Genomic DNA, 15,763 nt, shown 5'->3' with positions numbered 1-15,763 from the left:
GGAGTAACTCAGCGGGACAACAGCATCCATGGATAGAAGGAATGGGTGGCGTTTCGGGGAAAGACCCTTCTTTTGGCTGACTGACTGGAAAAAACACCTCCTCTCATGTTGACACCGCGACCCTGCACCCACCTCCCCCACCCCCCCACTAGTACCCCAGTCAATGGAAACAATTATGGTTCAGTTCTATGAAATCACCATTCATTGCTTTAAACTCGAGGGGACAGGAGTGGTCTTTTCTCATATGTTAAACCAGTCACCCCAGAAATCAAAGGTACACAAAAATGCTGGAGAAACTCAGTGGGTGCAGCAACATCTATGGAGTGAAGGAAATAGGTAACGTTTCGGGCCGAAACCCTTCTTCAGACTGATAGGGGGTGGCGGGGAGAAGGAAGGAAAAAGGAGGAGGAGGAGCCCGAGGGCTGGGGGATGGGAGGAGACAACCCGAGGGCTGAGGAAGGGGAGGAGACAGCAAGGGCTAACAGACCCCAGAAATCAATATGGTGAACCTTCTTTGCACCCCATTAATTGCCAGCGCATCCCTCCTGAGGTTGGCAGAGCACACTGGGACACAATATTCCAGATGCAATTCCATCAGGACTCCATATTACTGGAATGGGCGGTCCCTAGTAGAATCTGAAGCAAGTTCCCGACACAAAACATCTGTTTATATTCTCCACAGATGTTGCCTGACCTGTAGAGTCACTTCAGCAGTTTTTGTTTGTAAACCAACATCTGCAGTTACTTGTTTCTACAAGCGGTCTCTATTCTTGTTGTCAACTTACTGGTTGTAGTCTAACTAGTCCTAAGTAGGACAACTAGTTTGCCAACTGTACAATTAATTGTCCAAGTAATTATTATAATTGTTGATTGCTCTCTTCCAATATCTTTGCAAGAAAGAATTTAAAGGCTACACGTAAAAGAACAATCTCAAAAATGAGCCACATTGTGTTACAAAATATTGAGCACATAAACTGGTTATAGGAGCCAATTAGTGTGCTGGCTCTGTGGTAGTAATGTTACAACAGTGTTAAATTATTCACAGAGCAAAGAAAGGTCTATTTTGCATTTGATGTCTCTTCTTTTGCATCACTTACACTGCCCAGCTGCATGAGTGTGAAGATATAATTTTCATCCTTTTCCACTTTCTTGCGGTAACGCATTGTATGTTCAAGATCATTTGGGTTTATATCTTTTGGCCAGCCGCCCTCCAAGTGGTTAATCCCACGTATTTCTGTTGAAATATGCTCTGTGTTTACCTTAAAACCGACAGAAAAATAGACTTAAGAGCGTTAGTCAAAAGCATCAAATCGTTTAATTTGTAAAAGCATAACTCCAGGAATTGATAGTTACCATATAACCATATAACCATATAACAATTACAGCACGGAAACAGGCCATCTCGACCCCTCTAGTCCGTGCCGAACACATAATCTCCCCTAGTCCCATATACCTGCGCTCAGACCATAACCCTCCATTCCTTTCCCATCCATATAACTATCCAATTTATTTTTAAATGATAAAAACGAACCTGCCTCCACCACCTTCACTGGAAGCTCATTCCACACAGCTACCACTCTCTGAGTAAAGAAGTTCCCCCTCATGTTACCCCTAAACTTCAGTCCCTTAATTCTCAAGTCATGTCCCCTTGTTTGAATCTTCCCTACTCTCAGTGGGAAAAGCTTTTCCACGTCAACTCTGTCTATCCCTCTCATCATTTTAAAAACCTCTATCAAGTCCCCCCTTAACCTTCTGCGCTCCAAAGAATAAAGCCCTAACTTGTTCAACCTTTCTCTGTAACTTAGTTGCTGAAACCCAGGCAACATTCTTGTAAATCTCCTCTGTACTCTCTCTATTTTGTTGACTGGTTGTCTAGTTTTCTGGTGCTCTCACAAAGACCTCGTCCTTATCTTCAACATAATCTTGTGGCGGAGGACATAATCTCACAAAACCGTAAGCCACTCTTTGGCTTCTTTACTTTTAAGATGTTGGAAAAACAAAGTTCAATGCAAGGTATTATTGAAGTAATTAGAGAGACAATATTGGAACAAGCAATAAATGCTGCCACCAAATTATGTATTGGCGTTTCAGGAAATTGGATATAAAAACAAAAAATAGTTGAGGCAAGAGAAGAGATAACAGGTCTCTGACAAAAGAAATTGAAGTAGATTGGTGGAGATTGACAGATATTCATCATTAGTAAGGATGTTAGGGGTTATGGGGCGAAGGCAGGAGAATAGGGTTGAGCGGGAAAGATAGATCAGCAATGAGTGAATGGCAGAGAAGACTTGATGGGCTGAATGGCCTAATTCTGCTCCTAGAACTTATGACCTCTCCAACTCTCTCCTCTTTTATGGGCCTTAATTTACGAAAAAGCCTTTGCTTATCCTGTCCTAATCTCTTTTTTCCAAATTCATCATTTAGTTTTTTTCCTCAGAACTAAAGTCTTTCCGCTGGCTGGGTATTAGTCAACAAAAAAGCTTTTCACTGTACCTTGGGTACACTTGATAATAAACCTTGAGAATATATATTTGTTGAGCTATAAATTACAAATGATTGATTTATATTATGCCTTCTGCAAGAAAATGGTTGTGCCTCTAAGGCAATTTAAAGTACTTAACTGTAAAAAAAAGCCAAAATTGATTGATTGATTGAAAGAGCATACAAAATAGGAACTTTGGCCCACATATTCCACGCTGACCATGAATCAAAATATTTTACTGCTTGTCTCCTAATCTCCATAAATTATCTGATCAACCCACGGTGTAATCACTGGATCGGTATGTTAATATCAGAAATTTTGGGTACTTGGGAAAATGGAGGATGCCTGTTTAAAAGATCTGTAAAACCTGTTTGACATCTTTTGCAAAAAGCTGCAGGACCATGCAACATGGATGGTTCCAGAAAGTCTGTGGCCTGGGAAGAAGTTGAATAGAGGTTGCTGTCCAGATGGCCTGCAGGTTGTTAATATGTATGAGATTATGCAGTTTAGACTGAAATTACAGGTACAGCCCTGTGCTTGCTCCACATTCTCAAATCACTCTGCATTTTCATTTTCATTTTGCATTTTCATTTATTCGCTGGTTGCTGAATGTGAACAGCAAGCTAGTAACAAATGCAAACGCACACCTCCAGATTCAGAGACATTCTCTTCCCAGCTGTTATCAGGGAACTTAACCATCCTATCAACAACTAGAGAGTAGTCCTGACCTTCTGTCTACCTCATTAAGATCCTTGGACTATCTTTAATGGGACTTTACCTTGTACTAAACATTATTCCCTTTATCCTTTATCCTGTATCTACACACTGTGGACGGCTTGATTGTAATCATATAGTCTTTCCGCTGGCTGGGTATTAGTCAACAAAAAAGCTTTTCACTGTACCTTGGGTACACTTGATAATAAACTAAATGAAACTAAAATGAGAATGTGGAGTAATTGGTGACTTGTCTTTAGCCTGCCCCTGGCAGTTTTCATAGTGAAATATCAGGGATGCTACACGGACTTAACAGTTAGAGATGCCACAACATTCAATCCTACCTCATGTTCCGACATGTCATATGAAAATTGGACAGTCACATCGACTGGATTTTTCTCTATGAAGTGATCTGCTAACGCTGGATCTGGAATAATGTCAACGTGCAGTTCTGCAGGCCGATCAGAAAAGTTGCATTGCCGGCCAAATTCACTACGCATTTTAGTGTAGACATACACTATTTCCATCATGGCTAAAATAAAAACCAGGGTAATATGTTACTTCACCAATTTATTAATGTTGTAGTGTTACTGTGTGATATGCAATAAAATAAGTTATACCTTATGCATGCACCACCAGACCAAGTTTAAAAGTATAACACCAATAAACTGCACCAACCTCTGCAGATACACTGTAGAAAATATCCTGACTGGTTGCATTGTGGCCTGGTACTGCACAGGAGCACGTGGCTGCAGAGAGTGGTGGACTCAGCCTGGTCCATCACGGCACAGCTCTCCCCACCATCAAAAGCATCGACATGAGGCACTGCTTCAAGAAGGTGGCATCTACCATCAAGAATCTCCACCTTGATCCTACCTCGACAACAGAACACTGAGAACATCATGGGCCTCTTGCTCCATCAGGATGTGTTTTCGAATTGCATTTTGCACTATTATTCTGTTCATGGCATTTCTTTTCTTTTCACTGTTTGGTTTATGTAGAATTGATATTCTGTGTGTTGTCTGAGTCTACAGTGCCCTCCATAATGTTTTGGGCAAAGACCCATCATTTATTTGCCTCTGTACTCCACAATTTGAGATTTGTAATAGGAAAAAAAATCATTATGGAGGGCACTGTATGTGCCTGTGATGCTGCTGTAAGCAAGATTTTCATTGTACCTGTATCTCACTGTACTTGTGCATGTGACAATAAACTTGACGACCTGACTTGAGATGTAAAGGTTGAATATACAGCATGTTATCAATTACAGGTTGCCACAGGCTGTACAACTCTCAAACTATGCCTTAAGTGGAAGTGGCGGCGCTGTGATACAGCTGCGGCTCGCCTGCAGTCTGTCTGTTTTTACTTTTTATGTCGTTTTTTTTTGTCTAGTTTAGTAATTTTTTTGGTTATTAGGTGGTGTTATGTGTGTGGGGGGAGGGTGAAACAGAGCTTTCTGTCTCTCCCTTCGGGGGAATGCGACTTTTTGTCGTATCCCCCTTCTCTTCCCCCGTCTGCGCTGAGGCCTAATGGCGGAGCTGGCGGCCTCCAACCTGCGACCGACCTCGAGGGTCCGGAGGTAGAGCCAGCCAGGACTCACCAACGCGAGGCTGGCCGTCTTCGAGCTGTGGCGACGTCCGGGTAGCGGCACGACTCGGCGCTCCGGTGAGGGCGAACGGTGCGGGGCTGAGACACTCCTGTGCGGCCGGCACGGCTACTGGCTGGAAGGCGCTCCCGAGCGAGCGGCCTGGTGCGGAGCTGAGACACTCCTGTGCGGCCGGCACGGCTACCGGCTGGAAGGTGCTCCCGTGTGAGCAGCCCGGTGCGGGGCTGAGACGCTGCCTTGTGGGCGGCCCGGTGCGGAGCGGAGACGGTGCTACGGCGGCTGAGGCGGCGGCGACCTGGATCCTGGGCTCGGCCGCGGGCCGGTGGAGGACAATGTCGGGAGCTCGCAGGTCACTGGCTGGTGCCTGTTTTCCGGAGCACCCGTTGCAACAGCTGCGGGCAGCTTCGACCACCCCCCGGGCCGCCATCGCCCGGTGGGGTATCGCCTCGGCGCAGAGGGAGAAGAGGAGGGAAGAGACAGTAACTCTAAGACTTTTGCCTCCATCACAGTGAGGAGGTGTTTGGTGAACTCACTGTGGTGGATGTTAATTTGTGTTTATTGTGTTTTGTTATTATTACATGTATGGCTGCAGGCAACAGCATTTCGTTCAGACCGAAAGGTCTGAATGACAAATAAAGGTATTCAATTCAAGCCTTTCTCTTCATCAAATACTGTAGAAAACACGTCAGGCCATGTTTACAGATGTGAAAGATTAGTCTTTCAATGGAAAGAGTCTCAATTTCTTCATTTGACAAACAAAATATTTAATTTGTTCAAGAAGGAACTGCAGATGCTGGAAGATCGAAGGTACACAAAATTGCTGGAGAAACTCAGCGGGTGCAGCAGCATCTATGGAGCGAAGGAAATAGGCGACGTTTCGGACCGAAACCCTTCTTCAGACTGATGGGGGGTGGGGGGGAGAAGGAAGGAAAAGGGGAGGAGGAGGAGGAGCCCGAGGGCGGGCGGATGGGAGGGTGGGAGGAGACAGCTAGAGGGTTAAGGAAGGGGAGGAGACAGCAAGGGCTAGCAAAATTGGGAGAATTCAATGTTAATGCCATCCGGACGCAAGGTCCCCAGACGGAATATGAGGTGCTGTTCCTCCAATTTCTGCTGTTGCTCACTCTGGCAATGGAAGAGACCCAGGACAGAGAGGTCGGATTGGGAATGGGAGGGGGAGTTGAAGTGCTGAGCCACTGGGAGTTCAGGTAGGTTATTGCGGACTGAGCGGAGGTGTTCGGCGAAACGATCGCCCAACCTACGCTTAGTCTCCCCGATGTAAATCAGCTGACATCTAGAGCAGCGGATGCAGTAGATGAGGTTGGAGGAGATACAGGTGAACCTTTGTCGCACCTGGATATTTAATTTCTTGTGGCAAGTATCAGAATGGAATTTGGCCTTGTGAGAGTTTTTTTAGTGTGTCTCTCTATATATGTTTTTCAATGCATCTCAAAATTGTGTCCATTAAGGCTGCACTCCACTGAGTTTATTATATTGGTGCCAACACATATCACAACCCTACCTCAGCAACTATAACCCACTATGGACTTCAGCTTAGCATCATTATGGATGACAACCTTGTGTTACTGGTAATTACTTTATTGTATTATTGATTGTATTTGTATATCATTATATTAATGGGCCTGTTAAGATACAGCAGGTAGGAATTTCATTGTTCCGTAGCCAGTACATAAGGCAATTAAACACTCTTGATAGTTTAGCCCACCTTGGTATCAACATCCAAAATATTCAATGGTGTGAAAGATTTAAAAAACTTTAAATGACTCAAGTACAAAATCGTCTTCATATCTGGTGATTTTGGCCCTTGATCTGAGGGTCAGTGGTGAGGCGAAAGTTGCAAAATTATTTCCAACAACATTTGATGAAGCACAAGTCACAGAATACTTGTTTTGTTTTATATAAATCAATAAAACGGATGATGTACAGACTATTTTCCTTTAAAGTGTAGGAGGGTGAGAGGTGACCCCATTGAGATGTACAAGATCATGACGGGAATGGATACAATGAATGTTTCAGTCTTTTCCCCCAAGGTGGAGGATTCTAAACTATAGGGCTGTGATTGGCAGATGAGCAGATAAATGGAAGAATGGGTGTGCATCTTGCAACCAACTATCTGCCGACCAACCACTTCCCCCTCATCTTTATCCACCTATCACTTGCCTGGCTTTGTCTTGCCTTCAGCTTTCCCCCTCCCACAATCAGTCTGAAGAAGGGTCCAGGCCTGAAACGTCGCTTATCCATTCATGTTCCCAGAACCGCTGCCTGACCCCGCTTAGTTACTCCAGCACTTTGTGTCTTTCTTTGTACACCAGCATCTGCAATTCCTTGTGTCTACATTTTACCACCTTGGTTAGCATGGACTGGGTGGGCCGAAGGGCCTGCTTCCCTGCTGGACAGCTCTTTGGCAATGAACAGATGTCCAAGGCCAGTACAGCCTGGGGTATCTGGCCGATCGGACACCCCGAGGGAAGGCTTCCCAAGGGCCGGAGCGGCGGGCTCTCCCCCAACAGCTGGAGGGGAGGGGGGAGGCTCCTGACCCCGGTCCCTTACGGTCAGCGGAGGAGCTCAGGCCCCCTCCACCCCCCTGGTCCCCGCTCCCGGCGTCGGGCCCAGACCGCCGGTGCCCCGCTGCTCCTCCCCCGCCCTCAAGTCCCCTGTCTCCCGTACCGGCGAGTGGCTGCCGCCAGTGGCCCGGTGTTTCGTGGTACTTGCGATCGGCCACCGCCGGTGCCTTGTTCCCCTGTCCCTGGTGTCTCGCTGCTCCCGGTCTCTGCGGTCCGCCGCCGTCACCCCCCCCGTCTCCGGAAGTTTACCGTCTCCTAGCAACAGCAACCTGGCGGAGGTTGGTCACGTGGGTACAGAGCAGTACAGATACTAGAGCAGTATCTTTGGTAGTGAGACACAGAGCATGGAGCGGTACAGTGAGTCACAGTGAGTTGAGCATGGACCACGAAACAGGCAATGAGGCACAGAGCATGGACTGCAGAGCACTACAGTGAGGTACAGAGCATAGACTGCAGAGCACTACAGTGAGGTACAGAGCATAGATCCTAGAGCAGGACAATGAGGTGCAGAGCATAGACACTTGAGCAGTAGTGAAGCATAGACCATAGAGCGGCAAAGTGGTTGCATTGAACACAGGACACAACAGTACAGCGAGGCCCAGGGGCTGAAATGAACACAGGTCAAGGAGCAGTACTGAACAGTGAAGCATAAGAATAGGCTCTTCGGCCCTGTGTCCAGGTAAAACATGATGCCAAGCTAAACTAATCTCCTCTGCCTGGACATGATCCATATCTATGTGCCTGACTAAAAGCTTCTTAAACACCACTATTATATCTGCCCCTTTTAAACTTTGGCCCACTCATCTTAAAGCTATGCCCTTCAATCTTTAGTCTTTTTCAATCAATCTGTAATACAGCTACAAATCTCCAATATCTAAATTTGTTTAGTTTTGACTGCCAGTGGATAACAAATTAGAATTGCATTATGAGAGATAACCGCCATGTGCTTTCTGTAGATTGAGTGCAATTTAAAGTGAATCTAAATTCACAAAAACAGACCATTTCAATGGTGCAAATTTCAAACAAAACTTGTCAATTTAACAATATCTTTATTGACAATTCATAACTTATCGTGTCATTTTCATTCAGAAACAGTCATACTTTGCAGAGATTGATAAAATATCCCAATGCAATACTTTAAGAACAATGTTGACCTAACTAAATACATTTACAAAAAAAAATGCTAATTAAAATCTGTGAAATGAAGATACATAATTTAAATGAGATTAACACATCTTGTTTACATGTTGCTTAACAGTGGCAATAGCCATTGAAATTCATCAACAGTTTTGCATTTTAAAACAAACTTGCTAATATCCAGTCAAAAGCTACCCAGCAATGTCTGTGTAATACTTAATAACTCACAATAATAAGCAAATGGATCCCTGAGCCAGATTTAGTCAAGAAATTAATGGTGGTCTTGTCAAATGAACATCAATGAAATCTGACAATTCAGTTTATTTTGTGTTGGGATCATTGAAGTGTTAAAGCAGTTTCTTTGACAATGCGGTTAGTCTGTATTGTGCACCTTTACTTTTTATCTTAAGTTTGACTGGAAATGGCTTGGCAGAACAAATGTATTATTTCACAACAATGTTTTAGCTCTCTTGAAATCTACAGTAGATATTAATGCCTCAAAAAGTATTATCCTGCAGAATTAATTTCTTACTGAAACAGTGGTTCATCAAGTATATTAACTTGCAACATTCAGTCGAACAGTACAAAAATCAATTGAAGTAAACAACTGCAAACACATAGAGACTGGAAACAACAGAAAAGACCAGAAATGCTCAGCATCCAGGTTGAGCCGCTGAGTTCTGCAGATGCCGTTTACCGAGGAAAGACACAAAATGCTGGAGCAACTCAGCAGGTCAGGCAGCATCGCTGGAAAACATGGATGGGTGACATTTTGGGTTGAGAGTGAAGAAGGGTACCAATCCGAAACATCATCAATCCATGTTCTCCAGGAATGCCCGCTGAGTTGCTCCAGCATTTTGAGTTATTTTTCTATTTTTGTTGCAGAGTGCAAACGTTAAAATGGTTTTCTTGCATTCTCCTTAAACCCACAACAGGTGATAAGGTTTCACAAGTAGAGACAACTCACACAGCATTCTGGCTTTGTGAGATGATTTCATCAGTGGTTCACAATATAGAGTAACATGCTTTGTCTATTCCAAATGTACAGTAAAACATACAGTAAAACATACTTTGATAACATTTGAATAAATTCCATTTGTGCTTGGTAGATCTTAGTTTATCTTAGTATTATGGAATGTAAAGATGACCCAAATAGGAGCAGACAAAGCAGCAAGTTTGAGGAATTGTGCTTAAATGCAGAACTAAAAGACAATAATAATTCCACTTCACAATGAAGTATGTAAGATTTTAGATCTTGATAATAAACAATATTCAGTGCAATGAATATCCATTTTCTATATCCAAATTAATTTTAGCTTCTTAATTTTAGCCAGTCTGCCATTATTTTTTTACTCAGTGACATTGAACCGAGATGTTTTGCACTACAATAATGTGTTTGGTACAATACAGAATTTCATGCATCAGAATTAATTTCTTCTAACATTAAAACTATATAACAAAACAAAAACATAATAGTGCATTCAATTCAAATGTGGCAAATGTACAATTTTTGCCCGAGAACTATCTAGTCGGAACCTAATGTTGAGAAGCACAAGGGTTTGTTTAGTTTGGGAAGCTTTGCATCACATTGGATTTTTCAGTTTAATCCTTTTACCATCCTCACCATGGTTTACTCTTGATTGCATTTTGAAAATTCCTTTTATGAAGAATCAATGGCGAGTAGAAAAAGTTAGAACTCTTTCTGACACAAATTAAACAAAAACATTAATTAAGCTGCTGCTTAAATATTCACTTAATTTCAACACGACAAACTTACATTCACTAATTATTTGGGACGGGGTAAATAACTTGAATAAAGCTGCTGTAAAACATTTCTGCACTCAGTAATTCAACATAAATTGTAATACAGCACCAAACATACTTAATTCTACAGATCATTATAATTCTTTTGTTGGCTGAAGCTGTTTGGATTACAAGTCAAACTGCAGAACATTTGTTCTGGACAGTATGTGCAAGTTTCCTGTTTATTAAACACACAACTATTGTCATTAATTGTTTGTCAGATAATTCCTTAGCAACATTGATAAGGATTTAATAAACGTGGATGTCCAGTAAACAAATCACATCCGATATAGTTCGGGCATAGTATGTAAAGCATTTTAAGTTGCAGCTCTTCTTTTAATTTAAATCAATGCATGTAGCGTGGTAAAGAAAATGCTGGCTCCACGTATGGGACAACTCAGCAGACCTTTTTTGAAAGTGGCCCAGATTTGCAGTCAGCAGAAACCAACAGTATTCACTTGTGGCCTGAAGGAAACTGCCCATTTACTTTGTCCAATTCTCCACGCAAAAGGAACAATGAAAAGAAAGCTTCCTGATCTGTGGCCACTGGAGCTCTCGTTTTCTAATGCAAACAGACTGAACTGACGCAGGGTAGACAGCAACAATTAATGATAAGGAAGGCAAATGGATTTCTGATCTTTGTGACAAAGGGGTTGAAACACAAAATAAAAGGGTTTCCAGATAATGACAAGGCTTTGTTGATACCCTATGTTCTTTTGTGTTCTCTGTTCAGGGAAGGATTTGCTCACGTGTCAATGCAGCATGGAATCAGAAGGCTGATTGATTCCTGGACTGAGGGTATTGGCCCATGGACAAAGATTGTGCAATACAGGATTGTTCATCTACATGGCAGTGAAACCTGTCCACAACCTCCTTTGCCTCCTCCGCCTGCCCATGAACCTGAGGCAATCGTGCTATTAAGTGCTTGAGTAACTCAGGTCAGGCAGCATCGCTGGAGGAAATGGATAGATGATGTTACGGGTTGGGCCCTTATTTAGACATTAGACTCATCCATGTTTGCTAGTCAAGGATCTACAAAGAGAATGCTGTAACGTGCAAATCCCTGACACAATCTGTGTCACATTTACAGAGTACGACTGCATTGTCTCATTTGGAACAATGAGCCCCCCAGCCATTAGCCTCATTACTTGCTATGGGCACACATCACACGTGGACCTTTCCTTCTGGTTCTAGTTAGTTGTCCTGTGATCCATTACTTCACTGGGTAATGGAGACACAACATACTGCGATAATGACGTCTTGGGCAAAACACAACATGCTGGAGGAGCTCAGGAGGACAGGCAGTATCTGTGGAGGGAATGGACAGATGACTTTTCAGGTCTCAGTCTGAAGAAATGTCACAACCTGAAACATCATCTGTCCATTCCCTCCACAGATGCTGCTTGACCCAGATTTCCTCCAGCACTGTGCATTTTACTTCAGTGGGTAATCATCTCTAAAATAATAAATACAAACTACAGGTGCTGGTTTATACCAAAGATGGACACAAAATGCTCAATAACTCAGTGGGTCAAGCAGCATCTCTGGAGAAAATGGACAGGTGATGTTTCAGGTCAGGACCCTTCTTCAAATTGAAAATAATAACAATAATTCAGGTAATAATCTCTGTTGCCTAATATTCATTCCAATGGCAGCTGTTGCAGTCAGAGATGTCATATAACATTTAAGCTTTATGAATATCTTTCCACTAATTTCACAAAAATTACACTGAATCATCGCATTTAATCAATCTTTTCCTGATGTGATAGTTTCAACGCCATCAAAATGTAATTGGGTTCCAATACTTAGAAAATAGGTGCAGAAGGAGGCCATTTGGCCTTTCGAGTCTGCACTGTGCCAATAAACGTGATGGATGTCTCTTTTTTGTGCCTGAGATGGGTCAGAAATCGGTGAAGTCAGAAACTGCCAGGGATGTGATATCCATCAGCTGGTGGCACGGCGATAATGTAGTTGCCTGACTGAAATGATCCATGTTCTCACAATCTGTGTTTCATGGTTGAATTAATTGTGAGGCAGTGTGAGTCCCAGAGCAGTGCTGAAAGTCCTCCTTCATACATCATAGAGGTGGCCACCTGGATCATTACTTATTCACACAACATTGTCTCATGTCAATGGAAAACCTCTGCTGGCACCCTCTCCTGGATGGGTCAAAGCAGCTCTCGTTCCGTACTCCAGGCATGGCACCTGACATTTGCTTATAGTTCGCTACATTGGGTTTACAAAGTCCACAAACATAATTCTGGATCACAAATCAAAAAGGTGTTTCTCTCCTTCAGGGTCTCCTCATCTATGGACACGTAGGTGGGATGGTTGAAAACACAAAGGAACATACAGGTGAAACAAATAAAATCTGCACTTCATTTAAATAGCTAAAACATAAATGTGGCATGTAAACATAGAAAGTTTAAAAATCATTTTAAGTTAACAAACCGGTTAAGAGCCAAATGCTGAGCTGTTACCACATGGTAGACAAAAATGCTGGAGAAACTCAGCGGGTGAGGCAGCATCTATGGAGCGAAGGAATAGGTGGCGTTTCGGGTCGAGACCCTTCTGTTATCCTGAGCTTCGCTTTGTCATTGCCTGAGACTTTCTTCCATAAAAACCTTTTTTCACAATCTTCATTAATTATACATGATTGGAACACAGCATGCTGTCTTTTCCACAAACCTGCAGTAACATCTAGTGGCATGTGAACTTTGTAAGCAGCAATTAGCCCAAGTTCACACAGCCTTCTTGAAGCTCCTGTTAATTCCAGTGACAGTCACTGTGGCAGTATGTTTGTGATGGGGCTCTAAGTCAATTGCAGCTACTTTGAAATTTTCACATTTCCAACAAATCCTCAGATTGCTACCGTTTTCACGGTATAACATCAGTGAATGCAGCTTGATACTGTCAAGTGTTCCTGCTGCTGCAGAATACAGGATAATGTTTAGGGAAATCACCAACTCCAGAAAGGAGATCATAGGTGAAAGAGAGGCACCATAGTGAAAAAGCCAGGCACCATTCCATACATGCATATCAGCTAATACAATTTGGTGAAATACTGTCACATTATTTTATAAAAGGAACCTAATACAAATTTTAAATCTGGAATCTGAATTTAGATTCAGTTTTATTAGAAAAAAAGCACTTTATTACTGTAATGGCAAATGATTATTTTATCAGAAAACACACATTACCCACAGTGCCATTTATGTCATTCAGACTGACTAGCGTGGGATTTGCATCTCTCGTATAAAATGGGATTAACTAAAATTTACTGAAGAAAATTCATGGCAGAGTCAGTCCTAAAAGAAATTACGTGTTGAGAATTTGTATTTGTTTTTTAAAAAGTTGTACTTTTCTTATTCCCCTTGGCCCCCACACTCATTTGCTGATCCCTCCTCTATTGACTGGCAGAATGCAAGATTCCTCGTCTACTCCATGATCAGACAATATTTTGCTGCAATTGGCAAGAAAGCAAACACACAAAAGCACGGTGAACCGGTTAGAATAGTGTTGATTTTTTGGGGAAATGCAGTCTTTGATCGTGATCTTGATCAAGAATAAAATAAATCACACTCCAGGGTGTTCTGCAATTAATCATGGATTAAAGCCCTAGAATTAAACTCATCATTAAACTTAATTGTGGATATTCAGTACAAATTAACAAGTTTTTCTAAAAAGGTGTCTGCAAGGCACTCCATGTATCAAATGCTAATTGAAAGGCAATTCAAAATCATCTTCTAAGCACATATCTGTTGTACACCAGTCATCAATAAAGGTACATAAAAATCATGCAGTATTTTCAGAGATAATGTCAAGCATTCAGTAACAGTCATTTCAGAAAAATGTTAATAGATTGCCGACATCTCTTGACTTGCTCCATCAGACTTCATTGAACCAGAAGGTTTTGGCCAGAGCACGTTCTTTGTTTAGTACAGTAAGACTTTGGGCTATTATTTGGAACTTTTGAACTCTGCTATGAAGCCTAGCAGAAATGTTAAACAGGAAATATATTTCCGTATATTCTGTTTGGTTCTTCACTCACGGCAAGGTAGGTCGCTCTCATACTGGGTGTGTACTGGAAGGGAGACATAAATTATCAGTAAGGAAACATCTCAATAAACATTCAAACATAAAAATATACAAAGCAATGTGATTTTTCATGAACACAATTTGAGTCTCGGAGGTTCAGTGACAGTAATGTAAGATAATAAAAAGCAAGTTTTGAATTCAGTGATCACAAAATACAGTTAGCAAACAGATAATAAACTGTTCTAGGTTAAAGGGTAGAAGCATTTACAGGAGAAATGTCATTGACACGGGTTAGTTATAGAGTCATAGAGTGATACAGTATGGAAACAGGCCCTTCGGGCCATATTACCCACACCGGCCAACAATGTCCCAGCTACACTTGTCCCACTTGCCTGCGCTTGGTCCATATCCCTCCAAACCTGTCCTATCCATGTTCCTGTCTAACTGTTTTTTAAACAATGGGATAGTCCCAGCCTCAACTATCTCTTTTGGCAGCTTGTTCCATACCCTTTGTGTGAAAAAGTTACCCTTCGAATTCCTATTAAACCTTTTCCCCTTCACCTTGAACCTATGTCCTCTGGTCATCGATTCCCCTACTCTGGGTAAAAGACTGTGCATCTACCCGATCTATTCCCCTCATGATTTTGTATACCTCTATAAGATCATCCCTCATCCTCCCGCGCTCATGGAAGAGACCCAGCTTATTCAACCTCTCCCTATAGCTCACACCCTCTAGTCCTGGCAACATCCTCGTAAATCTTTTCTGAACCCTTTCAAGCTTGACAATATCTTTCCTATAACATGGTGCCCTGAACAGAACACAATTATTCTAAATGTTGTCTCACCAACGTCTATATACAACTGTAACATGACCTCCCAACTTCCATACTCAATACTTTGACTAGTATTTTGGCCTAAGTGCCAAAAGCCTTTTTCACCACCTTATCCACCTGCGACTGGACCTTCAAGGAACCATGCACCTGTACTCCTAGATCGCTCTGCTCTACAACACTAACCAGAGCCCTACCATTTACTGTGTAGGTCATGCCCTTGTACAACGTCCAAAATGAAACACCTCACACTTCTCTGTATTAAGTTCCATCAACCATTCTTCCGCCCACCTGGCTAATCAATCCAGATCCTGCTGCAATCTTTCACAACCATCTTCACTATCTGCAAAATCACTCACTTTTGTATTGTCAGCAAGGTTGAATGAAAAATCAAGTTTGCCACAATTGGATGTAACTTGCTGTTTATGGAATGCTTTTAAAGGTTGACTGCAGAGATGCTAAAAAATAAAATGGAGAGGAGTGATGAAGAAATATCCCATTACTTTGTTCCATAGATGCCACTAAGTTGGAAAGAGTGCAGGGAAGATTTACATGGATGTTGCCAGGACTT

The 15,763-nt window shown here is 42.3% G+C and overlaps 2 protein-coding genes across 5 annotated transcripts in view; both read right to left on the bottom strand.

The window, feature by feature from the left end:
* The window catches only part of dnai2 (dynein axonemal intermediate chain 2), a 40,456-nt gene extending 32,801 nt beyond the window's left edge, over positions 1 to 7,655 (bottom strand). Inside the window, exons 1-3 of the mRNA XM_033044552.1 lie at positions 7,488 to 7,655; positions 3,541 to 3,728; positions 1,098 to 1,259 (exon numbers count right to left, since the gene is read on the bottom strand). Coding sequence (XP_032900443.1) covers positions 1,098 to 1,259; positions 3,541 to 3,726 — 348 coding nt within the window. The 5' untranslated portion in view covers positions 3,727 to 3,728; positions 7,488 to 7,655. The remainder of the gene's footprint in view (positions 1 to 1,097; positions 1,260 to 3,540; positions 3,729 to 7,487) is intronic.
* A 5,766-nt stretch (positions 7,656 to 13,421) lies between these two features.
* The window catches only part of ttyh2 (tweety family member 2), an 88,754-nt gene continuing 86,412 nt past the window's right edge, over positions 13,422 to 15,763 (bottom strand). For all 4 annotated transcript variants that reach the window (XM_033044557.1, XM_033044554.1, XM_033044553.1 and 1 more), the window contains one exon: positions 13,422 to 14,408. In XM_033044557.1, coding sequence (XP_032900448.1) covers positions 14,393 to 14,408 — 16 coding nt within the window. In that variant the 3' untranslated portion in view covers positions 13,422 to 14,392. The remainder of the gene's footprint in view (positions 14,409 to 15,763) is intronic.

The sequence above is a fragment of the Amblyraja radiata genome, chromosome 26 (genome assembly GCF_010909765.2).
Source record: "Amblyraja radiata isolate CabotCenter1 chromosome 26, sAmbRad1.1.pri, whole genome shotgun sequence".
NCBI lineage: Eukaryota > Metazoa > Chordata > Chondrichthyes > Rajiformes > Rajidae > Amblyraja > Amblyraja radiata.
The sequence above is the reverse complement of the archived record's forward strand: the minus strand, read 5'-3'. Positions and strand labels throughout refer to the sequence as shown.